Genomic DNA, 27464 nt, shown 5'->3' with positions numbered 1-27464 from the left:
GAAAACTAGTTTTCGTCTCCACAAGTCTTCATAAATATTAAGCCACTTTACTAACTAATCAAAGCAGCTGTGTGCGTCTCTGCTGCTCCTACACTTAGGAAGAAATCTCGCTAAATTTACCCAAGCTTGTTTAGTAAGCAATCAGTAAGCAATACGATCCACGTAGGATTAAGCGCTTTAAACATGTTTTACTGAATTTCTCCCACTGAAATAAGCAACATTTCACGGCCATTAACTTTGGCCAGGCGTTCCCCCCCCCCCCGTTACTAAATTCGGTTCGCTAAGGAAAGCTTCTGTTTTACAAGAAACTCAAGCGATGCCCAAAACTACATCAGTAAATAAACTAAAAAAAGGCTCACCCCCCCCTTTTAAAAAAAAACACAACCCGTGGAACACCCATCATGGCGGACCAACGGCCGACATCCCCCCCGTCTTTTTGCGTTCTTCTGACCTTCCTCCCATGGGCCCTTTCGGCCAGGTCCGCCTTTTCCGGCCAAAACCCCGCGTTTGTTTGGATGGAGGGCGGAAGTGCTGGCGCCGTCCGGGAATTTTAAATCCTTGGCTGCCTCCGGGACGCCGTTGCTCTCGCCTCAGATGCGATAGGCGGCTGTGGGGTTTTGTGGCTGCTGTGATTTTAACCTGGTAAGTAATGCGAGCTAAGTCGCTATGGAGCTCGATGGGCCCTTTCCCTCGGGCGAGCGTTGGGCGGGGTCCGCGGCTTCGATAAAAGGCGAGCCGACAGACAGACCTTCGTTTACTAGCTAGTGAGGGGGAAAACATCGTATTTTAATTGACGCGCGTTTTAACCCAAAACGCTCAGCGAGTTATTGCCTCTGGCTGTTAACCAGAAGGACTCCTCCTGCATTGCAGGGGGGTTGTTGTTGTTGTTGTTGTTATTATTACCAGTGCTTCTCCCCCCCCCCAAAAAAATGTTTAGGGATACTCTCATTTTGACTCAAGAAAATCACCATTTTATAGTTCGAATCGGGAGAAATAAATACAGTAAATGGACAAAAATACAAAGATTCACAAAATGTTTAGGGGTATATGCATACCCTCAGAAAAAAGCACTGATTATTGCTGTGTGTGTACATATATGTATATATACTGTATATATATATATATATATATATATATATATATATATACACACCCCACCTTTTCCCCTGACAGGAACTCAGTTTTTTATTACATTTATATACCACCTTTATCTTTCAAAGATCTCAAAGTGGTGTACATGGTTCTCTCCATTTCATCCTCACAACAACCCCGTGAGGTAGGTCATGCTAAGAGATGGTGACTGGTCCAAGGCCACCCGGTGAGCTTCAAGGCAGAGTACAGATGAAACAAGAACAACTAATGAGGCATATGGCAGGACAGTGCCTACAGTTTACAGCAGTTTGGTGTGTTGTTTGCCCCCCCCCCTGAGTTTTATTATTATTCATTTCATTTCTATAACGCCTTATATTTTAAGGGGGGGGGGAAATCTCAGAATAGTTTACAACACATTAAAACATTAAATGAAACAATCCAGAATAAAACAGATTCCAAGCTTCAAGGGAAATATTTCAGATCCTTTTCTAAGTGACATTTTGCTTTATCCATATTTATTTACCTTCTTAATTTATATAGCTGCCCCATAGCAGAAGTACTCTAGGAAGCCAGTGTGGTGTAGTGGTCAGAGTGTTGGACTAGGACCTGGGAGTTCAGGGTTCAAATCCCCACTCAATCATGGAGCTCGCATCACAAGAACATGTGGTGTCATTGTTAAAACAGCTGCCTATCTGCTACTGAGCTAGGTTCATGGTTTTTGTATTTATTTATGAAGCCCTGAACAACTTGAATCCAGGATACCTTGGGGATCGCCTGAACCCTTATATTCCTGCTTGGTCACTGAGATCATCTGCAGAAGTATCTTTGATTGTTCCCCCAAGTTGGTGAGGTTCCATTGCTGCTAAGGAGCCAATGTAAAATATGGGCTATAAAATATTGGCAACTCAGATCTTCAGTTAGATGATGCTTTTTATGCTCTCTGTGCAAGCTTGTAGAGAAATGTAAAGCATGAGTCTCAAAGAAGCAGAAACCAATTGAACATGAATTCTTGTATCTATTCTGTATTGGGGATTTAATTGTGAGATCTGGGGTTCAAGAATCTGTGCAGGGACAGGGAGTGAGATCACACCCTTTTGCACGTTGATCTGTATGTATATTTGCAGATTTGATGTATGTGAATGCAGGGTAGAGATCATTGGGGTGGGGGAGACTAGACATAAATGCCAAGGACAGCAATAGCACATGTGATCCTGCTTCTCCCCACTCCTATGATGCCTTCATTTGGCTTGTGTATATTACTTATAGGGGTGAAATAGGTTAGGCCAAATATGTGCCATTTGTATCCCCCTTTGATGAGAGGTAGGAGATATGAAGGTACATTTATCCTCTATATCACTCTTTCAGCATTTAGAGGTTGGAAGAAATGGATCAGGCAATACAAATGACCTTCCTTGGAAGGCAGACAATAACTGTTGCAGCCTAATGTAAACAATGAGAAACTAGCATGTCATTCTTACTTACCTTTCCTGAGTATCATCAATTCAAAGATGAATAAATCTGTCCCCCATAGTATGGGATATTCTGAAGAAAAAGGAAGACAGTAAAAGCTTTCTTTTGAAGCATCAGGCTGTGGTGTGCTGGGGGAGGGAGGCTTGGTGATGGTAGCCAAGGGTATATTGTGATGCCACTGGGAAATGAGCAGGACTATGCCTTATGACAGGGGTGATCCAACAAGGAGTAGGGCTCTCCAGATGTGTTGGACTACAACTCCCATCAACCCCAGCCAGTATAGTCAATGGCTGGGGATGGTGGGAGTTAGTTCGTCCATAGCTGGAGGGCACTACATTAATTACCCCACCTAATGAGCTAGTTTTGCCCATTTCAAGCAGGCAGTATTGCCTGCCGTGCTGACTTTGATTTGACAGATCAAGAAGAAATTTGACAGGGAGGTCTGGTCCAGCCAAGGAGATCCAGAGGCCTTGTTTCCATCCCCACCGGTAATCATCTGGTTTTCCCTTCTCCCCTGCCCCCACCCTGCCACTTCTTTTTTTAGTAGTGAGTTTTCACAAAGATTGACTAATGTATTTATTAGGTATATCTTACGTGTTTTTTTAAAAAAACATAACATGTTAGTAATATATTCAAGTATTTAAAAGTGCTTGTAGAATTTGCCCTAAAGTCAGTTTAAATGAAAGGTATAGTTCATAAAATTAAAAATATAAATAAGTAAATGTTATTTATATTGAACTTATAGTGAGTGTTTTGTGTTTTGCTGCTATGACCTTTTTGGCATCAATGGTCGCTTTTCTGTTCTCCCAGGTGCCTAAAGGAGAAAGTCTTGCCTCTCAGCATGGCTATGGATGATTATGAGGAGCTACTCAAGTATTATGAACTACACGAAACTGTTGGTACAGGTATGCTCCTTGATGATTTCAAATACAGTGGTACCTCGACTTATGAAGGCGATTCGTTCCGCGGCGCTCTTCGGATGTCGAATCCTTTGTAAGTCGAAGCGTCCATTTGATGCATGCGCAAAGCGTGATTTTGCACTTTGTGCATGCGCAGACCGTGCGCGCCGCTTCTGCACATGTGCAGACCGTGCGCGCCGCTTCTGCACATGTGCAGACCGTGCGCGCCGCTTCTGCACATGTGCAGACCGTGCGCGCCGCTTCTGCACATGCGCAGACCGTGCGCGCGGCGAAAATACTTCCGGGTTTGCGGACTTCGTAAGTCAAAACCTTCGTAAGTCTAGGTACCACTGTAAAAGCTGCTCTAAATAAAGGGCTATGAAAATCTAGCTTGCTTATTAGATTTATTTGGTCAAAAAGCAGGGGAGTCCCCCAAAGTAGCTCACAACATGAATAAAATTAAAAACAATTTAGATGATTGTTAAAGGGAGGTAGTATTTAATATTGCTTTTCTTTTCAGATTTACTGCAAAATCTAAGCACGCTATTGCAGAAGTCAGTCCCACTAGTTTGATGCGGTAGCATTTGGGACTGTACTCTGGGTTAAGAGCTGTATGAGGAGCTTATAAATAAATGCTGTATAGATATAAATACTGTATATGTTAACTCAGAAGCATCTAGCACTTAGGTTGGATGTTACAGTTGAAGATAAGGGGTTAAGCCAAAGGTTTCACAGAGAGTTTTGAGGCAAAAGTACAAAGAACAGAGATGGTACCATGTAGGGATCTAGATCTCTATCAAGGAGTTGATCACCAATGTTAAATCTGTAGCATTGCCTTTTTTCTTTCCTTACTGTAGGTGGTTTTGCAAAGGTTAAACTGGCTCGTCACCTACTTACCGGAGAAAAGGTTGCAATAAAAATAATGGACAAGCTGTCTCTGGGGGTGAGTGACTTTCTTGCTGGGAAAGGATGGGTTTCCTTTGTACAAATAAGGTTGTAATCGTACAACTTGTTAGTGTGAAACTGTACATTTGTGGCCATAATGGAATTCAGACTTCAAGCTCTGCATCAAAGCTTCTGGGACTATGTTGAGTTCTGTTAGCACTACCTGGACAGTGCGTTTCTGTAACAGACCTTAAAGTGGCATTTACTTGTTGCTTTTAAAATACAATCTCATAAGCATGATTGAACACAATGGGACGGGGAAAATCTAGAGGAAGTTTCTCTATTGTGGCATGCCATTATCTGGAAATCCCACAAACCTTTCATCTCTTAGGATGATTTGCCTCGAGTCAAAACAGAAATTGACGCCATGAAGAGCTTAAGCCACCAGAACATTTGTCGGTTATACCAGGTGATTGAGACACCAAAGAAGATATTCATGATTCTAGAGGTAAGATTTGAAACCTCATTCTGCTTTTTAAAATATTTGCTGCTTAAGGCTAAAATGTCAGGAGCCTGAAATAGTCCCTGTCAGTAACTATTGGCATCCTTTAGGATCTTTCTCTTGGTCCTTCACAGTGGGAGCCGTTTGGTATGTTGTCATTTGGGGCAGAACTTTTAACTCTTTACTCCTTGAAATCTTAATGTTGTCTAAGGCTTTGAGGGTCTCCTGTCCCAAGCTGTTGGACTAAGGAGTGGTGGCAGCTATACGACCTAACATGGTTAGTTCGCAACTGGTCTTTTGGCACTGTTCAAACCAACAAGAATGCTGGCCCAGAGTTTTTCTTGGAAATTCCCTCTTCTCTGTAACTTGTCTAGGGAAGGGATCAAGTGCCTATAGTCTTGGGGGCATAGAGTAGCAGGATGGGGACAAAAGTGTCTCATCATGCCGCCTTGTGTTTTGGTAGCAACCTGCATGCATGTAAGCTCCAAGCAAAACCCTCTTCCAGCATGTTAATACAATACAAGCAGCCTTTTCTCCTTGCCTATGTTCATATGCCCTTTTAAAATGTACTGTCGTTTTTTTTTGTTGGGGGTGTTGTTTTTATTTTGATTATATATTTTGTGGTTTTATATTTTGATTTTGTTCTGTGAACCACCCTGAGAACTCTGGGTATAGGGTGGTATATAAATTCAATAAATAAATAATATGAAAACGTCAGTCATTGAGTTCTAGAATCAGGCACAATAGAAAATTTCCTCTCTAAACCTGTATTCTGCAGGTTTATTCTGCAAAGTTGATTGTCACTTCTCATGTATAATATCAAGATGGTGTACAACAATAGATATAAACACAAGAAAACATGAAATGCCATAAAGGCAATATAAAATGATATTGCACTAAAAGTGCCCAGAGTGGTGTTCTACCAAATACAGAAACATGGATTTGTTAGCCTGCTTGACTGCACAACATAGCATTTTACAAATACAAACAAAAATTCTTTTCCTGTGTGCAGAAAAGGCAGGCAGTTGACATTAGGAAGGAGTTAAATGTGCAGGGGAAAGAGGAGCAGGAAGGATATTGAGTGACTAAAACTAAGTACCGAAGACACATTCTTCACTGGGTCTCAGCTGTGGGGAGGGGTGGGGGTGCAACTGGGATCCCCACGGGCTGCATCCTGCCCTAAAAACAGCTTTTTGAGCTTTTTTGCTGTGCCCTTTTTGTAAGACTATACAAGAAGAATATACAGATTATTGCCCTTCAATAATCTGCTTCTTGTATATTCAGGAAGCGTGTACCATACCTATGCATGTCACTGATAGGATTCTCCCAGAAATGTGTTCCTTACCTGTGGAGCCCTTGCTGACTTCTATTCCAGAACCTGCTACTCTGTGGTGGGTTGCATTGTGCTAGGACTGGAGAACACAGTAACTGCCTGGAAATACAGTGGAACCTTGGGTTGCAGACGTAATCCGTGATGGAGGCACGTCCGCAACCCGCAGCGTTCACATCCTGAAGCATGGCATTGGCGCCGGTGCGATTTGGCGTTTCTGCGCATGTGTGAGGGCGGAAGTAACTTGTTGCAGTACTTCTGGGTTTCCCGTGGTCCGCAACCCAAAAACATGTAACCTGAAGCGGCCGTAACATGAGGTATGACTGTACAGACATTGGCCTTCTGCGTATTAAACATCCAACCCAAGGGATCAAAAGAAGGATAGAAACTTGCCCTTTTCATAAATGAAAACTTGATTTGGTATCTTTGACAGCTTCCTGGTTTCTAGATCCTGACAGTTTTTATCAGCTTGTTTTGTTGGCTTAAAGATTAGCCCAGTGCCTCTTAAACACTGTTGCCTTCTGCTTTCACTACAGTACTGCCCTGGCGGTGAGCTCTTTGATTACATCATTGCTAAGGATCGCTTAGCAGAAGAGGAAGCGCGCATCTTTTTCCGCCAGATTGTAGCTGCCATTGCATACGTACACAGTCAAGGGTATGCTCACAGGGATCTTAAGCCAGTAAGTGTGGAAGGTTGAAGCAGAGTTTCTTTAGGAATAAACTAGCTGTATTCCAGACTCCAAATAGTTTGCTGGGGTGGCTGCTCTTTCTGTTTTGCATGAAAGAAGCCCACAGCCAAAAATCCCAGTATCTCACGTTCGACCTCACTGCCATCATATCCACTGCTCTTTCCTTCTTGTCACACCTTTGTGGTTGACATGTCACAGTGCTATTGTGACGGTTGAAGCCACAGCTGGCAGAACTTCCTTGCTACAGTCTAGGCTCTGCACCTAGCGAGATGTTGCTCCCTTGCCCACAATCCATGGTCCTCCAAGCTTTGCCTGCCCAACTGCTTCTGGCAAACGGTGCACTGTCTACTTTGTTTCACTTTCTTCAACCACCATCCCTTAACTAAAACTTAGGAACTAGGCTTCTCCCTTTCCACAGAACATGCAGCCCTTCCCTTCTTTTGATTAGCTCTTACTTGCCTTGGTTTCCTCAAGACCTGCATCAGCTGCCAGCCAAACTGACATCTTTCTCATCCCTTATAGAAGCTGCATTGTGAACAGCTTAGTTCCCAGAGCATCTGAGCATTCTGTGCCTCTAATCCCACTCAGCGTAATTAGTGTCATAGAGATTTTAGTGCAAGCTTCATAAAGATTCATTTTGATTTTATTCCAGTTCTTTCTCTAGCTCAGTCTAGCTAAGAGACCAGCTGGTTTTCCCTGGTTTTGTTATCTATGTATGTTTTTAGGGTTGGGAATTTGACTGAAGTTTGATTTCTCCTCGTCAACAATTTACAGCACAAGGTTGCTGTATAAATTTACTTCTGGCATGCAATCTCTCTTGTCAGGAAAACTTGCTGATTGATGCTGAGCATAACCTGAAGCTGATCGACTTTGGTCTCTGTGCAAAACCATTGGTGAGTTTGTGCAAAGCAATGAACTCCGCCATTTTGCCAATGGCACTAGAAAACACGGGATACTATTGCTGTCATCAAGGTGAGATGATTGCTGTTTCATCTCCAAACCAAACCATGTCAGAGGTTTCCTGTCTTTTCTTCCTGCTCCATAGATGCCTTCTGATTAAAGCTGAATTTAAATAGCTCTGCTCAGCCATGAGCATGCTGAAACCCAGCCATTCACTTGGTTCATACTGAAAGGTGTGATGTGATTTGGTTTGCGTTCAGATGACATGCTCCCCCATGATATACAGTCATACCTCGGGTTGCGAACGTGATTCGGGCAGGAGGCACATTCACAACCCGCAGCACTGCATCTGTGCACGCGTGTGACGCGATTCAGCGCCTCTGCGCACGCATGTGATGTCATTTTGTGCTTCTGCGCATGTGCGAGCGCCGAAACCCAGAAGTAACCCATTCCGGTACTTCCAGGTTCGGCGCGGTCCACAACCCAAAAACATGCAACCCGAGGTATGACTGTATCCTGATTTATCTTCTTTCCTACATTGTGGCTCTTCCCAGTACAATACTGAAGGAGTTTAAACATGTAAATATCACAGAAATTTGGGCTGATGGCTTCAGCAGATTGTTGAATTTCTGTTGATAAAGGATTGGAAACCCAGGGTCCTGAACAGAAGCTTGTTATTAGACAGCTCTTTCCTTTCTTTATCTGGCCCTATGTGTGCTAAATTGAATTTAAGTACGTTTGAGTACTTTGGCAGGTTAAAATGGAACAGGGTTAGAAGGTGGTTAGGGTGTCATAGAGTTGCAGTTGGCAAACAAACTTGACATATATAGTGACTTAGAGTGGCTGAAAGGTGAAAGAAAAGAATGCTTTTCAACCAGTGTGCCGTGGCACCCTGGGGTTACTTGAATGATAGTCAGGGGTGCCGCAGGTGGCGTTGGCCACTGTCCCTCTTTCCTTTGCTTCCTCCTCTGATGCCCTGTCATGACTCTGCCTCCCAAAGGTCTGCACAGCAGCAGATGTGGCTACAAGCTCGCCAGGCAAATGGAGCCTCTGGGGCTGGCCAGGGGGTGTTTCCCAGGCCCCTGTGGGGGAGTGTGAGGAGGCACCTCTCTTTGGGGCAGGAGGGGGGCAGCTCATAGACAAGGGGCGGCAGCTACTGCTGCCCAGAGGACTCCCAAGAAGAGGGGAGAAGAGAGGAGGCTGAAGGAACACACCACAAGGGAGGGTGTTTGAAAAAGGGTGTAAGGCTGCCAGCTCTTCAGGCAAGGGGTGACATATCAGGGGTGCCACAGAAAGAATGTAGTTGGTCAAGGGAGCCGTGGACTCAAAAAGGTTGGTTTAACCCATTGTGAACTGGGGAAGCAATCCGACTTTGCTTTTAACATCTTAGATATTTCGGGCTGACAATGCCCACTGTCAGTTGCATGCATATCTAGGTGAAATGCAAAATGTATCCTGTTGCAGATGTAGCTTACTATGTTGTTCTTGCTGTAGGGTGGTCTGGATTACCATCTAAGTACTTGCTGTGGAAGTCCAGCCTATGCAGCACCAGAGTTGATTCAGGGCAAAGCTTACATTGGCTCAGAGGTATTGTAGTAGATTCTTTAACATTTCTCGATTGACTCTTGCATACACATTTTCTTTACAGAATGGTGCCGCTGCGTAAAATGTAGCAAAGTCTGTTAACTTTCTGAAGCTGGAGCAATTTTATTTTATTTTATTTTTTTAACTACTACATTTTTAATTTAATGTCCTTTTAAATTCGCTGGAGCAATTTTAAAGGGGCATACATGACAACTGTGATGTGGATAATATTGTTTTCAGCATCTTCTGCAAAGATGCGGTCCTGGTCTCTGGTCATCCCTTCAGTGCTGTTGCATCTTTTATTCCTCTTCTGCAATATCTTCCTCTGTTACCTTATGGAGTAGGCAATGTGGGCACCCTCCAAATGGAAGAGGAAAGCCTTCCTCTCCTGCCAGTCTTGAACCTTTGTCTTAACACTCTACAAGCTGTGTGCCCTACCTCTCCTCTAATTGCATACATTGCTGATAGGCTAAATCTGTTTTTTGCAGTATAAGAGGAGTGGCAGTGTCCACACCGTTGTCTGCCTTTGTCAATGACTCAGTGGTGGGTTCTGAGAAATTTATGGGTGCTAGTGCCCAAGGGGCAGAGGCTTCTTCTTGACCTCACCCTCTTTTAAATTGTGAGGCAATCAATCCCTTACTTTGCTCCAAACTAACCTCCTCTCCCCATCTTGCAGCTAGGATGAGCATTGTCCCTGCAATTACACTATCCTTTGGGGGGGGACATTGAAAGCTGGAGACGAAGGCTGGGGCTTGTTGCTGAAATGCTTTGAAGGCACAGGACCACAGAATGCAAGCCTTTGTCTCTTCCTCACCCACCCACAAAGAAAACCTCTTGGAGCTGCAAGGGAGATGGGGTTCATGACTGTAGGGTAGGGCTTGCTTGCAAGGTGTGCCACACAACTGCAGGGGTGATCACGGCTCCAACTTCATGGTTGGGTGAGAGACTGGGGCTTGTGCTCACTAGGTGAATGTGGCCAGCGACACTGTGGACCCCAAGGGCTGGGCAGTTAACATCAAAAGTTGATAGCCTGTACCTACCATATTGTTCTGAGGTGAACATCACTTTGTTTGTTATTGTGTATTAGGGCTATGTAGGATGTTTGTGCACGAAGTGACTAACCTCTATATTTTTATAACTTACCTGCTTGTCATCCCAGGCTGACATTTGGAGCATGGGGGTGCTTTTGTTTGCTCTGCTCTGTGGATTTCTACCATTTGACGATGATAATGTGATGGCGCTCTACAAGAAAATAGTGGTATGTATTCTGGAATATGTACTATTTTCAGGATTTGGGTCTTCACGCTCATGGGAGGATGCTTGAGCAGTTACTGTGGGAGAGACCTGTTTCCAACAGGATTTGGGGGGATTTATAGCAAGAAGCCCTTTCATAGCTCTTAAAACTTGTTCTCTTGATCTCGCTGATTCTCATGGAAGCCTAAGGATGCTCCTTTGAGATATTCCAGTGGCTTTTTTTAAAAAGGCCCATCTTGGGATAATCTTGGCATTTAAATGCTGCTATGTTCTTTCTTCAAGTCCCCCACCCCACCCCACCCCACCCCACCCAAACATTCTTGTAGTCTATTAGAGTCTATCCACTATCTTAGCAGAAAGGCACCCAGGCTCTTGTATTGTGTTTTGGTCAGCCTTTTAGGAAATCTAAAAGTGCTCATTTATGGCAAGAGACCAGGGCAGCAGCTTTGGCATGCAGAAGCACTCATTCAGTTGTAAGCACCCACATGATTTAATCTGCCCAGGACAACTTCTTCTCCTGCACCTTAGCCAGGTGTGTAATTATTTTTATGCTGTATGCATTAGTCTTGGAGGTGTGGTGATTTTTCTCCCCAAGTTGTGAAGTACAGAAGGTACAGGACTTCTGTAGCACCCCCCCCCCCGCCCCATTGCTTGCTAGTGGGTGGGGGGAGCATATCAGGCCAGCACCTAAGAAACCTGTGCAATTATAACATGACACACAGTGTCGATCAATTGGGCCTAATCATACATGGCTGTAAATCCAGCATGTGCCTGCAAAATGGCCCTAATGTTTGGCAATAGCCTGTGCTTAACTTGATCACAACTCTGCTTAGTGCTGCCACCAGGCAGGGGGTAACCTCTTACTCTGCTCAACACCTTCAGCCTCAATTGCTACATGCTCTGCATGCAGAAGGTCCTAGGACTAGGTGCTGTCCCAGAATCTCTGGTAGCAGATGAGAGGCATCTGCTTGAGAACCAGGAGAGTTGTTGCCAGTTAAAGTAGGCAGCACTGGCCTTGATGGTCCACAGGTTTGATTCTGTAGAAGGCAGTCTGAGTGTGCTGTGCTGGACTTGGGCTTCCTGATTTGGCGCTATAATGAAAGTAGGCTATTCTAAGGCCTGGGTTAGGTAGCCAGCTGCCTCTTGTAACTTGACTTGCAGCTAATATGTGAGCTAATACTAGATAAAGTTAGATTATGCAGTGTACCACTGGCTCATACTATAGTTATGTAGCCACTTCTTGATTTCTTCTGAAACAAACTCCTATGTAACTGGCTTTTACGGATAATCTGCAGTCAACATCTTCTAGCTGCAGGAGATTAAACATTTCACAGATTTTGCAGCTCCCATCAGCACCAACCAGCATGGCCAGTAGCCAGGAATAATGGGAGCTGTAGTCCAGCAACTTCTGGAGGGCCACCATCCCTGCCCCAAAACAATAAGGGAAACAGGGTCTTAAAATCCTCACAGAGCTTGGTTCCAGTAAGCTTAAGATATCGGAGGCTATTGTAAAAAGTTTCTTAAAAATAGATGGTTAGACTAAGAATGTATGATGCACACCAAATGACTAGGTGGGAGAAGGAAGGGGAAAGGCCCCCTAATGCCTACAAACAAGGATTGATTAAGATCTTTTTAAGGTGTCTTGGTCTGTGGCTTGAAACTACAAGATATTTTGTGGGTCTTGAGCCTTTGGATTGTCCTTCTGTCGCTTACCTGGTCATCAAGCAAAATCTATTTCCTTTATAAAACGTAAGTTCTCAGGAACAGCTTTCAGTAGTTTCCAATCTGCTCTTCAGTAGATGGATGAGTGCTGCCCACAGATTAAAATCACTTCCAGCCCTCTTAAATTTGACTTATCAGAAGCTAGAGAAGTAAAGCAGCTGATCAAAAACTATAGCTGTAGCCTACATTTATATTTGGGCACTAAATGTGCAGAATATAATGTCCTTGACTCCTCCAGTGCAGTGAGGTGACGTCTGCAATGATTGAGTGCTATGATGCAGACTGTGGAAAGCTTCAATCATATGGAGAGTTGGGTATTACACTAGCTATTAACACTGAATTTCATTCACGCTCTTTGAGTTCACTCTCCTAAAGATGAGAGGTTCCATACTTAATTTTCTGGGGGGGTGGGGGGTGAAATCTTCTGCTGTGTAGATACCCACATTGGTCCATTTAATGTTCCTACCAACTTGCCCACTGGAGGTCAGGCTGTGCTGCTGTTACTTTTCAGGGTCAACCCTGAAACCTAAAACGTACCCTATATTTTGGTTGTGAAGGGTGGCAGAAAACTCTGATTGGTTCAAGTGATGGTTGTTCCACTAATTCAACTAGAACTAATGCTAAAATATTTTCTCTACAGAGGGGGAAATATGAGACACCAAAATGGCTCTCACCTGCCAGTGAACTACTGCTGCACCAGATGCTGCAGGTAATAAGAGCATAAGAAAAATCCAGAGCAATGGACCAATGGTTCAGTATTCTGTTCTTACAGTGACCAACCAGATGTCTATGGAAAGTCCACAAGCAGGACTTGAGTGCAACAGCACTCTTCCAACCCCTGATTCCCAGTGACAGGTATTCAGAGGCTTCCTGAGTCTGGCCGTGGTGGGAGAACATAGCCATTGTCAGTGACCTATATAGCCTTATCCTTCATAGATGTGATTCATCCAAGTTGGTGGCCATCTCCACACCTTATGGAAGCGAATTCTCGTTCTGCCCCACTTCTAGCACTTCTTTTCTCTGGAATGGTCTTCTAATAGGAGCAGTGATTTAAGAAACGTTGGTGTTTTAATTCCACAGAGCCCTGAAAGGGGTCCATTCCGTTTTCCACAGTGGCCAGTTAGATGCTTCTGAGAAGCCCACCATTAGGGCATGCAAGCTGGCCTTGAGGCATGCTGCCTATGGAAGCTGCATCTATCATAACTAATAGCTGTCAGCAGCCCTATCCACCATGAATTTGTCTCGTCACTTCGTATAGCGTTGCACCTTTATTATATAGAGAGGAGGGAAATACACGAAGGTTTCAGCTTGAGTCGCTCTAGTAAAAAGCAACTACTGTTCTTCCTTTCATCCCACCTTGTCTTTAAAAAAGGGGAGAAATCCCAAGCTGCTTAACAAAAGTGGGAAATTAAGATGGATGTGACCAGACTCTTTCCTGCCTGTTGCAGGGATGCAAGTTACTGATCATTGTGCCTCACTCAGACATCACAATGGTACTAACAGCATTTTACAGTTTCTTAACACTCTAAATGTGTGGGACCCAGGTGGCGCTGTGGTTAAACCACTGAGCCTAGGGCTTGCTGATCAGAAGGTCGGCGGTTCGAATCCCTGTGACGGGGTGAGCTCCCGTTGCTTGGTCCCAGCTCCTGCCAACCTAGCAGTTCGAAAGCACGTCAAAATGCAAGTAGATAAATAGGAACCGCTACAGCGGGAAGGTAAACGGTGTTTCCATGTGCTGCTCTGGTTTGCCAGAAGCGGCTTTGTCATGCTGGCCACATGACCTGGAAGCTATACGCCGGCTCCCTCGGCCAATAATGCGAGATGAGCGCGCAACCCCAGAGTCGGTCACGACTGGACCTAATGGTCAGGGGTCCCTTTACCTTTACCTTTAACACTCTAAATAGTAAAGCAAATGAATGGAACATTACACCCCTGAAATCAGGGCTGATGGAATGGTTTGTTCCTGTTATCCAGAACAGGAACTTCATGATAGTTTTCAGGAAAAACCTTCAGAAATGTCCTGGAAAAACTATGTTTAGCCTTTTGCTTAACTGCACAGCTCCATCCTTATAGCAGAGGATTGCTAAAATATATGGTACAGTTATTTATTGTGATTAAAGTAACTGCTTCTTGAAATGCACCTCTACTCTTACCCACTAGGTGGACCCAAAGAAACGGATTATGGTTAAGCATCTCTTAAGTCACCCGTGGCTCATGCACGGCTACTCATTTGCTGTCCAGTGGCAAAGTAAATACCCTGTGAGTAAACAAATTCATCTGAACAAGAGCAATATAACAAAGCTGAACCTAGGCTAATGTAGAATGGTAACAAGGTGAAGTGTCTCTCCTAAATTGAACACAAAACTGAAGCTTCTAGGCCTTTCACAGAGTGTTGTGTGTTGAAAAGAGTTCAGAATTCTTATAGTGAAAGAAATCAGTGTTCTTGCATGATGCAGCCAGCTGCTAAGCATGGTGTGTACTGTCTGCGCCAGTGGTTAATACAAGTCTCCTGTGGGTTTCTAGACTGAGCTCAAGAGCAAGCTGCACCTTTATTCTGTACTTGCCTACCATTATGAAGTTTTAAAGAGTGTGTGCAACACACTTAACAGTGAGCCATATATGTGTATCTGTGTCAAAACAACCTGAATTGGGTGGAATCCGACAGCAGTAATGAGAGAGAGATGACATATTATTATTTTATACATATTATATAACTGAATTGCTGTTGCCTTTTTTCCTCATTAATTCAGCATTGAACACATGAGCATATAGCTCAGTGGTGGGGACCTTCTGGCCCCTAGGCCTAGCTAGATCCACCAGTCTGTTCCCCGCAAACCACACTGACCTTCTGCTTCTGATGCCATGCCTGATGTCAGGTGCAGGAAATTTCAAGCCACAACTAATAATGAAGAAGCATAAGTGCGCTCGCAATTCTTCCTTCGTATTCCTGACTCTAAGTCAGGAGTGAAATGGATCTTCCTTTGCAGATGTGTCTTGAGCCAATGAAAGCCTGGCCTGCAATAGGAGAGAGCTGTTCATTGATACATACATAGGAAGCAGCTGATTGATTTGTCCATCTAGCCTGGCATTGTTTGTTCTGACCAGCAGAGGCTCTCCACAGTGTTGGGTAGAGACCTTTCTATGTAGCCAAATAAGCAGCAGGTCCATTTGAAATCTAGTGGATGCTGTGCTTGCATATAGGCGATGAGCCCGGCGAAATTATTCACACTGGCCACTGCCCATTGAGTGTCACTGTTTCTCTATACTAGAACATTCTACCTTTATTTATGCTTGGCTACATGTACTTAAACATATTTTGTTTCAATTCTTCTCTCTCAGACTGCAAAATAACAGTATGCTGTAGCACCAGGCACAATAGGAGATCATTCAGAATTGGTTTCAATCCAGAAATAACTGCTTGTAGGAACAAGCTGAGACATACTAGCTCTCGACATCTAAACATCTCTGGCACAATATCAATTCTGCTGAGTGAACTATGAAAAATACACAAAACAGGGCTGCAAAAAACTAATAGGAAATTATCTTGACTTCAGAAAAGCTTGCCCTGTTCCAAATATTTATATTTTATCACCATTTTAAGTGGGGATCCTCTCCCCATCTCCAGCTCTAAAGTGTGCAGATGACTAATGTTAATAGATACCAACATAATGCTATGCATTATTATGTAGTCCTGTAAATGATTCCCTATGGGTATTTTGCAATCAAGGATTACAGACCACTTGGGTATTTTTTCCCAAACAAAATTCTGTAAATAAATGCGGGGGCAGGTATACTTAAAAGCAAAATGTTTTGGAGATCTGACAGTTAAGAGTAGACCTAGTGATCCAATGGAAAAGTGTGTGATGGGAAAGAGCCAATAGTGTGCAGGTCTTTAAAAAACGAGGGTGGATGTAATGGCAGCTTTAACACCAATATTTAAACATCTTTTCCCCTCCCAGCTTGGACGTCTTGATGAAGACTGCATAACAGAACTCTCGGTGTATCACAAATGTAGCAGAGAAAGTATGGCAGAGATGATTTCAGAGGTAATGTTTGACTTTAATAATAATTCCTGAGAGATTTAGTTGTTCACACATCTAATATTCAATTCTGTAGAGTGTGTCTCAAAACTAACATCTCTATTTTAGAACTACATAGTTTAAGCCCTCTAATACATCTGTGGCTGTAGTTGCCTCAAACTCTAAATTTAGAACTGTTACCGAATAGATTGGCCCACTGCTACCAGTCATCCACTGCAGTGAAGGGCTGGGAGAGGGTTAGGGTTTTTCAAGACTTTACTCTTGGCTCTTGTGCGGCGATATTGAGATAGTAAGGTGCTGGGAGACATGAGCAGCTGAGTCCAGGCACCTTACACCTTAAGCCACCAGGACAGCTCCCATACTAATTATTTGCCCAGTCTCTGCTGTGCTGCAGTGCCTCCTGTATGGTGGCATCTGCTTGAACTGCAGCTTTTCACCCTGCTAAGGCCATGTGATTTGGTTAGCTCTCTCTATTGTTTTTACTTCCAGTTATAACCAAAGTTACCGTATTCATCTGTGGGTGTTAATAGCACAGACCACCCATCTCATCTGGAATCAGGGTCCGGCCCTACAGCCAGGCTGGGTGGCGCAGGGCGCCACAGCGCCGGCCCACCAGGGGGCGCATCGCAGCTGCGCCTGCCCGACCGCTCTTCCGCGCAGCAGCGCCCTCGGCAGTAGCGCTGCGCACTGAGCCCGCCCACCCGCCGCACAGCAGCGCCCTCTGCAGCTGCGCTGCGCCTGCCCACCCGTTGCGCTGGGAAACGGGGCGGGGGGGGGCACCGGAGGGATCCGTCGCGCCAGGGCACCAGAGGTGCTTAAGACGGCCCTGTCTGGAATTTCATATCTAACCTGCCTTTGTCTCATGGCTATCTTCTGAACATGTCACCTGCCTCTAGCCTGTTCTACCTTTGTCTACCTTTGCCAGAATCAGCCCCTAGTTTCAGCCTGTCACAAAACTAGGCTCTGGCCTATGAGATACTTGCTGCAGGAACCCAAGTTTATATCTTAAACATGACCAGAATCATTTGCCAGACACATACTTTTCTGAACAAGCTTCTTTGGAGCGACAGAGTTCCATGAAGATAAAAACTGGAACTCTACAGAAGGACATAACTTGATATGTTGGCTATGAACAGAAGTAACATTCCTTATGTCATGTTTCCATCTGGAGAACTCATTCAAGAATTGGATGCATTGGGACGCCTGGAAAATGTGTATTTTTAACCTCATTGTTTGAGTTTTGTTTATGACACTAACATACAAATACTTGGAATAAGTTTCTTGCTGGTACTTTTTTGGTCAGATCAACAAATTTGCAGTTCTGCTAGCCAGCAGCAGCAGCAAACCTGTCTGAAGAGGTGCCTTTTATATGCTTCTGCAATGGAGCATACACAGAAATTAATGATAAATTGCAGGTATTCACATTCCGTGTACTGTACACCAAATTATATCTTTGATTTAGAATTTAATCTGATTAAATCTGATCTTTGAACCACTGGCTTAAGTTGGCTATCTTCAAGTTAAAAAGGTAAAGGGACCCCTGACCATTAGGTCCAGTCGTGACTGACTCTGGGGTTGCTCATCTCGCATTATTGGCCGAGGGAGCCGGCGTATAGCTTCGAGGTCATGTGGCCAGCATGACAAGGCCGCTTCTGGCAAACCAGAGCAGCACATGGAAACGCCGTTTACCTTCCTGCTGTAGTGGTACCTATTTATCTACTTGCATTTTGACGTGCTTTCGAACTGCTAGGTTGGCAGGAGCTGGGACCAAGCAACGGGAGCTCACCCCGTAACAGGGATTCGAACCGCCGACCTTCTGATCAGCAAGCCCTAGGCTCAGTGGTTTAACCACAGCGCCACCTGGGTCCCCAAGTTATTTACTATTAAAAGAATGTTTTCCATATCAGCCATGAAATCCATATTGCAGAGGATGCTAGGTACCTGGCCAGGCCAGTTGGTTCACAAAGGGTGATGGGTGTGCTCTTTGGCATCTCTCAGAACATACTCTAGCAATTTCCAACATCTACATTGCCTGAAATAAATGTTGGGGGGCAATAATCTGACTCTTCAGGGAATTGTTCTCATCACTGATCCCGCTGAGGAACCTGATAGGCTTCTGAGGGAACCGCAGGATTTCCCTTAACACAGTTCAGAGCCACTGATATAAGCAATTGGTTTCTTGCAAATATCCTCGTCAATAGACTTCACCAGTTGTAAGTAGAAATTCTTGCGTTTTGCATCTCTTAAGAACTTGCAAACCTAAATTGTTGCTGCTCAGGCAGCATCTTCATGGCAATCAACTGCTTATTTCATGGTAAGAATTTGCATATTTCATGGCACATTGACTCGAAAGTGCGGACTGTTCTACAATTATAAAATTAATGCAGTAGAGGTTTGAAGCAGAAGGTGAATTTCACAGAAATCTGTGATCATAAGGGGGGGAGACAGAATTAATGGAGTTTTGAATCTAAATTGCTAAACTTATTTCAGATGGGCATGAACATGGCTAGGATTTTTTTAAAGCCCCCCCCCAAGTTGTTGAAAAGGCAAAAGCAAGAGATGTATAAACCTAAATTGTTTTAGAACTAGCCTATATATTCAGAACTCTGGCATCTCCTTCCCTTCAAGAAAAAAAGAGGAGGGGGATTTTGAAGTGTGGGAAGGAGAATGCATTGGCTGAGCAGCCTTTTCTGGTGCTTTTTGAGGAAAGTATGTTCTGAAATCTTTCTAGTTGCTTCCTTATTCCATCATTTGGCACTGCAAGATTCCCTTCACTTAGCATAAGACTCCCTTGCCTTTTCTCCAATTTTTCCTTTTTAAAAATCTGTGTCCTTGGGTTCTGCACAGATAAACTTTTTGATATGATAGTACCAGTAACAACATGCCTTTTATGTTCTCTTGTGTAAAAACCCTTTGACTATATTTGGAAGGGAAAGTTTACAAAAATTCTGTGCTGAACACAAAGTTACAGTAAGCTGTTTTTTTAAAAGGTGGGGTAAAAAAAAATACTCAGACTATATGGAGTTTAAGCTTTTCTGGAATGGCTGTGGTTTTAGGTGTGTCCACCCTCCACTGTCCCCTGCTTTTCAAGAAGATGGCTGAGAAAGTAACCCAGATCTATTTGTCTTCTTAGTGGAAATATGATCATGTGACTGCAACATACCTTTTGCTTCAATCAAAGAAAGCACATGGTAAACCTGTTCGTCTAAGGATTCCAAACGTAATGGCAGAAGGTGCTAGCATCACTCCATCCAGAGAACAGAAGGTGTGTGATGCCTATTTTGTCGCTGTCTTGCTCCTAAAGCTTGCTGTGTTTTCATTCCCCACCCGAATGAACGGTGCAGCTAAACAAGCCTTTGCTGGGTGTTTTGACCTGGCAGCAAGTAGTATAATGAAGTTTCAACTATAGAGTGAACTATTTATTTATGAAAATATTTTTACACCCCATATCATAACATACCAGGAGGGTATGCAATGTTAAAACATAAAACAAAATTCAAAACAATACAAATAATAATTAAAGTGACTGGGTAGTCAAAAAATCAAAAGATGGCTACAAAGGTTTAGAATGAAGTGCCTTCGATAGATGAAAGTCAAAAGTGAGGGTGCTTGATGAACCTCTCCTAAAAGAGTGTTCCACAGCATGGGGCTGACAACACTAACTTCCAGTTGAGGTCAGTTGGGTCACTGTTACGTTGGAGACAGCTCATGGCAATTCTCTAGAGCTGGAACCCAGAGAAGGGACTGAAGGCCCAGGATATCCCTATGTTTAAATCTAAGCAAATCTCTGCCTGCATGGATGGGAGGTTGCTTGCCAGTGCTATCTGAGTGGTTACGACCTTTTGAAAGGAAGGGTGTGACAGAAGTATCAAAAATAAAATGGGTTTTAGCCACAGAACCCTCCAAACGCAAAGTGTCGTTTCCTCTTTGAAGCAGGCTGTATTGTCCAAGCCTTCATTACAGTGGGGCCAAGGCAGGCTTGAATGCTATGATTTGCCAGATGCTGCTGAAGGACATTCCTAATACGGATGGTGCCTTGTCAGAGGATCAGACAAGGTCCTCTGAAGCCTTTTGCCTCCCCTCCAAGGGGAGGAGTCATCCCTCTCTCCAGAATGACCACGTGGTAGGAAGACAGCTTAACGTTGAACCACAGGAACTTGTTAATCAATTCATCATGGCATGCTCGTTGTTCACTGAGCTTTTCCGTTAACCTCACTGAAACAAAGAAGTGCGGGTACCCAAAAGGCTGGATTATTATTTTTGTAATGTCTTTGAGACATTTAGAATTAACTGAGAAGGGTTCTGAAAGTGCACTCATTTAATGAAATGAACTATACCTCTTTGAACAGGTTTTCAAAAAGGCCCTGTCTTACGATGGGAATCTAGATGGGAATGAAATGGCATGTGGGTTTGGATCCATGGAATTCCTAGCCTGTTGTGAGGAATCTCAGCCTGTTTGCAATACACCCAAAACAAAGCAGGTATCTTGTACTTATTAACTAAATGATAGATTTTTTAAAATTATGCCTGCCTCTGATGTTTCTAATGTTGGCATTGGCTTAGAGGTTGTGGTTTACCTAAAACGGCTTGTGCCTGAGATACTGTGAGAGGTGGGGATTGCTATCAGTTAGGTATGTCCTACTTCTGTAGACCATGAGAGAAGAAAAAGCATATTTAGCATGGGTGGTATCTGGTTCCAGTAAGGAAGGAGGTAGTTCAATAGTAGAGCTTATGCTGTGTGTACAGAGTCCCAAGTGCAATTCCTGGCATCTCCAGGTGGAGCTGAGAAACAGTCCTGCCTGAAACCCTAGTGTCTTGCTGCCAGTGAGTCTAGGCTAGGGGTAGCCAATGTGGCACCCTCCAGATGTTGTGGATGTGTCCCATCAGCCTGAATCACTACAGCCAGTGCTTGGAGGTGAAGGGCGCTGTAGCCTGCAACATCTGGAGAGCACAATGTTGGCTCTGTCTCTGATGTATACCGTACTGAGCTAGATGGCTCAGTATAAGGCAGTTTCCATAGTTTGTTGGGGAGCATCTGATGCCTTAGCATTGTTGAACTTAAGCAGGTGTGGCCTAGTCAGTGTCTAGGTGGAGACCAAATTGTTAGGCTAACATTAGCATGATGTAACTGGAAGTTACATAACTTGAGTGATGCGTTGCAGGGCTATTCATGGCAGGAGTGCAAATAGTGACAAGATGAGTCAAATAAAAACCTTAACCAATGCTTGAATTGGGTGTGAACAACTTGGCATTGGCAAAGGTCTGGAATAGTGTTGGTTTGATGGAGAATACAGGCAACGATCCTGCTCATTCTCTACTAATCAGTTACAAGATGTGATCAGATACACCCCTTGTAGCAATAGTTGAACATTTCTGTTTCTTCTTGCAAAAAGTGAGAGAAGACATGTGTGCCTCTGTGTAAAAGTCAAATGGATTGAGAGAAACTGGATCATTTAACATACAGCAGATACAGATAATCCTGCCTAATTGTCTAATGAAGACAATAAGTTGCCAACATACCTGTGATGGCTTGGGTCGTGGCCTGCTGTGAACAGTGTACTGATCTGCACATGTGACTTGTATGGGGTGGGAAAAATAGGTTTCCTTCCTCAAAATATTATCTTTTGAAAAGCCTCAGTTGTTCCTGGATGGTGGAGAGTTCACATCACCTCTGCTTCCTGTGCCAAGGAGAAGAGCCTCAAAGAAGTATGCCAACAAAGAAAACTCTGGTGCTTGTTCTACAGCAAAGCCAGAGCCATTTGTTCTTCCTCCTCCAAAGACACCAAGAGAGAAGAGAGTGCTTACAACGCCAAATCGTGCATTTCTACCTGAAGGTATGGCTTGGAAATAAGGGATTGCTGCTGGAAACAGAAAACTGTTAACAAATACTATTTATTTTTTACTGGACAGGATTTACCACTTATTTTCCAAAACTCTAAGCAGTTTACATGAAACAAATACTAGATTGGAGGGTGGGGCTCGAGGCAGTAACTACAGGTTAACATCTGACAGTGCAGTGTGTGGAATTGTTGTGTTCGAGACCTCCTGCTTGGTGTATTGGAGCACTTGTCCTGTGTCCAGTTGTTGCTCTAGGTTATCTTGCTTCTAGGCCAAATAACAAAACAGCACTTCTGCACCTATCCTTTCTGGGAGGGGTATTTCAAGGGGGCATGAGCAGCAAGTCCTAATTAATCAGTTATCTTACTGACGGTACTATTTAACGAGGCCCACTGTGCAGACGTGGGTGGGTGGGTAGGATAGCTCTTTATTCTGTAACAGTTTGCTCAAGGTATTTCCATAACTGCTTTAAAAAAAAGTATTTCACTGTATTCATAAGTATTAGGCTGTTGAAAGCTACTTCTTGTTTCTGTTTAGAATCTCTTCCTTCAAATCTCTTTTAAAATCCACCCTCTGCTCTGATCTGTGGCTTATATCCCATTCAGTATTCCTCTTGGGGGGAGGAGTGGGGTATTTCCTTCTGGGGGGCCCACTGAGAATGCTTGGTCCTTTCCAGGCTGTTTGGTTAGGGGAAGAGCCTTGCATTTATGTACAAACTGATTTTGCAGGGGGGGGGAGGATACTCAAGAGTGGCTATGTTTTTCTACCAAACTAAGAAAATATGGGATTAAGCATGGGACTAAGAAGGGCTGATAAGGCATCTTTCTAAATAGACTCAAAATTGGGTGGTGCTTCTTGCAGAGAGAAGTCAAGCAGCCACCAGTGAGACCCCAGTTAAGCTACCATCTTCTACAAAACCGGGTGAATTAGAAGCCGGAGTCATTAGCCCTGAGAGAAGGTAAATGTCCGGTTAACTTGAGCATATTCAGGTAGTCTATTGTACAATCTTAATCCTTGTATTGATGGGGGAAAGCTTTTTGCAATGGCATCTGTTTGCTCTGTTATAACCTATTTAAATCCGTTCCTACATTTACCAACAAATATTAAAAAGCTGCAGAAAAAAAATCTTACATTACACACTTCAGTAGTCTTGGATGCATTCCTGTTTTCCATAATTAAAATTCACTCTTGTGCCCCTAGAGAATTGGAGCATATATACAACTCGCTCTCAAAATCCCAAATTACTGTTGTGCAGCAGGTCCTTTTAGCCATGTATTTTGTCAGTTTCCCCTTTCTCTCCTTTTCCTTCCCTCCGCCCCCACAAAAGAGCAGAAGTTGAAAGACCTTTTTTACCTGATGTATCTAAAAACTGTCAATCCCAGCCACTGAAAACAACTGTGCACTTGCTATCTCTGAACATGACAGGTGTCGCTCAGTGGAAGTGGACTTGAACCAAGCTCATTTTGAAAGTGGTCAGAAGAGAAAAGGAACCAAGGTTTTTGGGAGCCTTGAAAGAGGCTTGGATAAAGTTATTACAATGCTTACACCAAACAAAAAGAGAGGCTCAACCAAAGATGGTCCAAGGAAATTAAAGGTAAGTTTGCTGAATTACCTGGAAATTCTTTTACTGATGAAACTACCAGTGATGTATCAGTAAGCATACATGCCTGTCTGGGCTATGGAGATCTATGGCTATAATTCCCCAAGCAGCAAGCCCTCACTGTACTGGAGACATTGTGGTGGTTGTTTTTTAAAGTCTAATAAAGTGGTTTCTCATCCTGGAATAGCTAACTGGGGGAAAAAAAACTAGTATCCATCTCTGCAGTGTGCAAACTTGGAGCAGCCACTGTGTAATGCTTAAACACCATCTGCACATGACATCCTAGACTGAGTTGCCTTGTCTTCCAAGCTTTTCAAGTGTGCCCCCAACACTAATGAAAAACTTTGTTTTTTGTGCTACACTTAATTCACAGTCCAGTAAGCTTTCTCGTTGCTGAAAATTTGGAGGGTTTCTTGCAGATTTAAGTCCAAAGGATGGTCAGCTTTAGCAACTATCAACTTTTGGAATTTGGTTGCAGAGATTCAGCTACAGCTGAATACCCTTGTTTTACTAAATGACTCTTGCCATGTAGCCTGTCTGATCCAGGCCACACAAAAAACTGACAAAGGCCTAAATGTCATCCCTAACAAGTAGTAGGCAAGAAGGTGCCAGTTCTGTGATGCTTGCAGGGGATTTCATGTCATGGATTAAAACTTCTGGGCTCTTTCACTTTTAAAGTTCAAGGTGCAAATGGCAGCAAATATGATTATGGTTAGAACAGTAAGAAACTTTATTTCAGTAAAGCGAGGCCTCGGGTTCATAGAAATCATTTGAATGGGGCTTTCTTGCAGGTGTTGGGAATGTCAAACAAATGTCTATGGACTTTTGTGCATAAAACTCTGGCATGAAACATTGAATTTAAACAAAAGAGAACCTTAAGGCCTTATGCCTAGTTAAAGCCTACTAAACATGCTGGGAAGAATGGTTCTTCCAGTACTTTGAATGGCACTTATGTAGCAAAGAACAACGTTTTGAAGCAGAGGAAACGGCCTTATACCAAGCCAGACCATTGGTCCGTCTACGCAGCTCAGGATAGGCTGCTTTGATTGGCAGTGACTCTCCAGGATCTCAGATGGTGATCTCTCCCAGCCCTACCCAGACATGGATTGAATCTCGGATCTTCTGTGTACAAAGCAGATGCTCTGCCATTAAGTCAAAGCCATGGACTGTTAAGACTCATAACATCTTTCTCATCCTCACCTTCCCATTTTTTTCTGAAATGTAGCTGGTGTTTGAACGTGAAATGCAGAATTGTGTCCTAAACGTGCACCAAATGTGTTGTTCTCTAGGCTCATTACAACGTGACTACAACAAACTTATTAAATCCAGATGAGCTGTTGAAGGAAATAATTGCAATCCTTCCCAAAAAACAAGTTGAATTTGTACAGAAGGGGTAAGTGTAAATAGTCATTCCTTATTTCAGTCTGGTACCTTTATCAGATAATTTCTCCTCAATCCTCTAACAAGCTGCTATCTTGCTCATTCTACATTATAATTGTGGCCTGGTTTGCATGTTGCACTAAACCATAGTTTTATTTTAACTATGGTTTAATGTGAACGAGCAGTTAGTTGGCACCCTGCTGAAATTACATGTACTTAGCTCTTCCCTGCTTCTGCTGCTGGGAAGCGAGCCATGGTTTGGCTTGTCACCCAGACCTGCACTCATGGTTTATTTCTCCCCAAACCAAGTTGCAGTTTATTTAATGAGTGCAAACAACCACTTGGCAGAAATAACATTTTCTTGATATCTTTCTAAAGGACACATCACAGTCAATTTTTAAAATATGAGTACCTTTGTCTCGTAGCACCATTTTTCTTTTATCTTTTTTAAAGGCCTGGTCCCCATCTTGATTGATCATTAACTGCGTCAGTTACTGATCAAACGAATGTAAGCAGCCTTAATAACCTCAAGTGGAGAAGTGTCACACTCAAAGGGCCACAATCAATGTCACGTCTTGTAAATCAATACCTTCCTCTTCTGGATTGTCTTATGAGCTGCCTGATAAAACACTGAGCATCAGGTCGACAGAATCAGCAGAACTAAGTCAAAATGCTATCTCCCTGCTCCACAGTCGGGTGGCATATTAGTGCCCCCTTGTGGGGGGGTGGCTTTCCTGCATAAAGAGCTAGAAAGTCAGGGACGGTTCCTTTTCTAAGGGTGGATGGATGCATTCAGTGCATAGAGCTCCCCACCTGTATCTCCACTAGGACTGGGCAATACCTGCTTTTCAACATTGTGATATATCAGCAGCTAAATATCGTGATGTACTGATATATCATGTTGTCTGAAGTTGCAAGCCCCCATACCACTCTGGCTCCCGCAAGCAGGAGCTAAATGGGGCAGGCAGCTGAGGGGCAGGCAGCTTCCCACCTACCCCAAGGGGGCTTCTTTAAATTGTTCCACTGAGCTGCAGCTGGCTGCGCACCTGCCCGCCCCTCAGCAGAGCAGTTAAAACAAGCTCTGACACCACCATCCTGCCCTTCTACTCATGGGAGCCAGAGGCGGGGGGCTTGATCAGATGAGAAGCAGGCTTCCTTAAACTGCCCTCTTCTCGGCTGATCAAGGCAATTTTAGCTGGCCAATACATTGCGGCTTCTTGGCTACCGTCAGCACAGTGCAGGCAGGCAGGCAGAATAGAATGAGGTGGGCTGTGCTGGTGGTAGCCAGGAAGCTGCAATGTATCGCCTGCTCAAAAAGTCTGAAACTGGTATCGTAGTTTGACCATCAGACCGGTTTCCGACAGTTACTTGTAATACTGCCCAGCTCTAATCTCCACATCTTAGAAAAAACCTTTCCCACTTTATTCTACCGACTGAATGTACTGGCTGCCCAGTATATCGTGTGCAGAAGTTGGCTCTTGTCACTGGAATTATTTCCCCTGCAATCCCTGACTTGTAAGTACCTGAACTAATTCCACCTTTCCTTTGTCTTACACAGCTATAAACTGAAGTGCCAGACCCAGTCAGACTTTGGCAAAGTGACAATGCAGTTTGAGCTGGAAGTTTGCCAACTAAGCAAACCTGAAGGAGTGGGCATTCGGAGGCAGCGGCTGAAGGGAGACGCATGGGTCTACAAAAGACTAGTGGAAGATATCCTATGTAGCTGCAAGCTATAACTCTTGGTTCACTGTGAGAACATGGACAGCTTTAACCAACCAAAGCCATGTTCGTTTTAGTTGTTAGTAAGCTTGCCTAATCCAACCCAAGGACTAGTATTTTTTTGTTTTTAAATAGGACCTCCTTTGTGAATAAACATTGACCTCCCATGTCATTATCTGCCTTTGTTTCTTTTTCTTTAATCATGTGCTTTTTGTACATTAATTGTTTCTTTGAATGATTGTGAACTCTGAACTGCGACTTGGCAAATGCAACTTCTCAAACGGTTTTGTGACCAGCGTCCTGTCTCTCATTTGGAAAGAGGTAAAGTGTTCCAATTCTGTTTTATCACTTAACAGGAAATGAATTAGAAATTCAAGCTGTATTTACTGAAATGGCTAAACAGGGCCACAGCTATGTTTCAAAGTTCAAATTTTCTTTCTGTTCAACATCTCTAATAAATTTATAATTGTCATTCATTCATGAACCTCGTGCTATACAATGAGCACTACAGCCGAGTTGCCCTCTTCCCTGCATTTCGGAATGTCTGTCCCATAGTCTTA

General features: G+C 43.6%; 1 protein-coding gene across 1 annotated transcript; it reads left to right on the top strand.

Annotated features, from left to right (window-relative positions):
- The first annotated feature begins 526 nt into the window (after positions 1-526).
- Positions 527-27078, top strand: MELK (maternal embryonic leucine zipper kinase). The gene is made up of 18 exons (XM_035141028.2): positions 527-642; positions 3373-3467; positions 4319-4404; positions 4738-4854; positions 6715-6858; positions 7692-7760; positions 9262-9354; positions 10511-10609; positions 12968-13036; positions 14488-14586; positions 16287-16373; positions 19501-19632; positions 20717-20848; positions 22000-22201; positions 23067-23163; positions 23631-23799; positions 25095-25198; positions 26744-27078. The coding sequence occupies exons 2-18, from the start codon at positions 3404-3406 to the stop codon at positions 26919-26921; spliced, it is 1941 nt and encodes a 646-aa protein (XP_034996919.1). The 5' UTR covers positions 527-642; positions 3373-3403; the 3' UTR covers positions 26922-27078.
- The last annotated feature ends 386 nt before the right edge of the window (positions 27079-27464 follow it).

Source organism: Zootoca vivipara, chromosome 16 (assembly GCF_963506605.1).
Source record: "Zootoca vivipara chromosome 16, rZooViv1.1, whole genome shotgun sequence".
Classification (NCBI taxonomy): Eukaryota; Metazoa; Chordata; class Lepidosauria; order Squamata; family Lacertidae; genus Zootoca; species Zootoca vivipara.
This window is presented reverse-complemented; position numbering and strand designations above follow the sequence as displayed.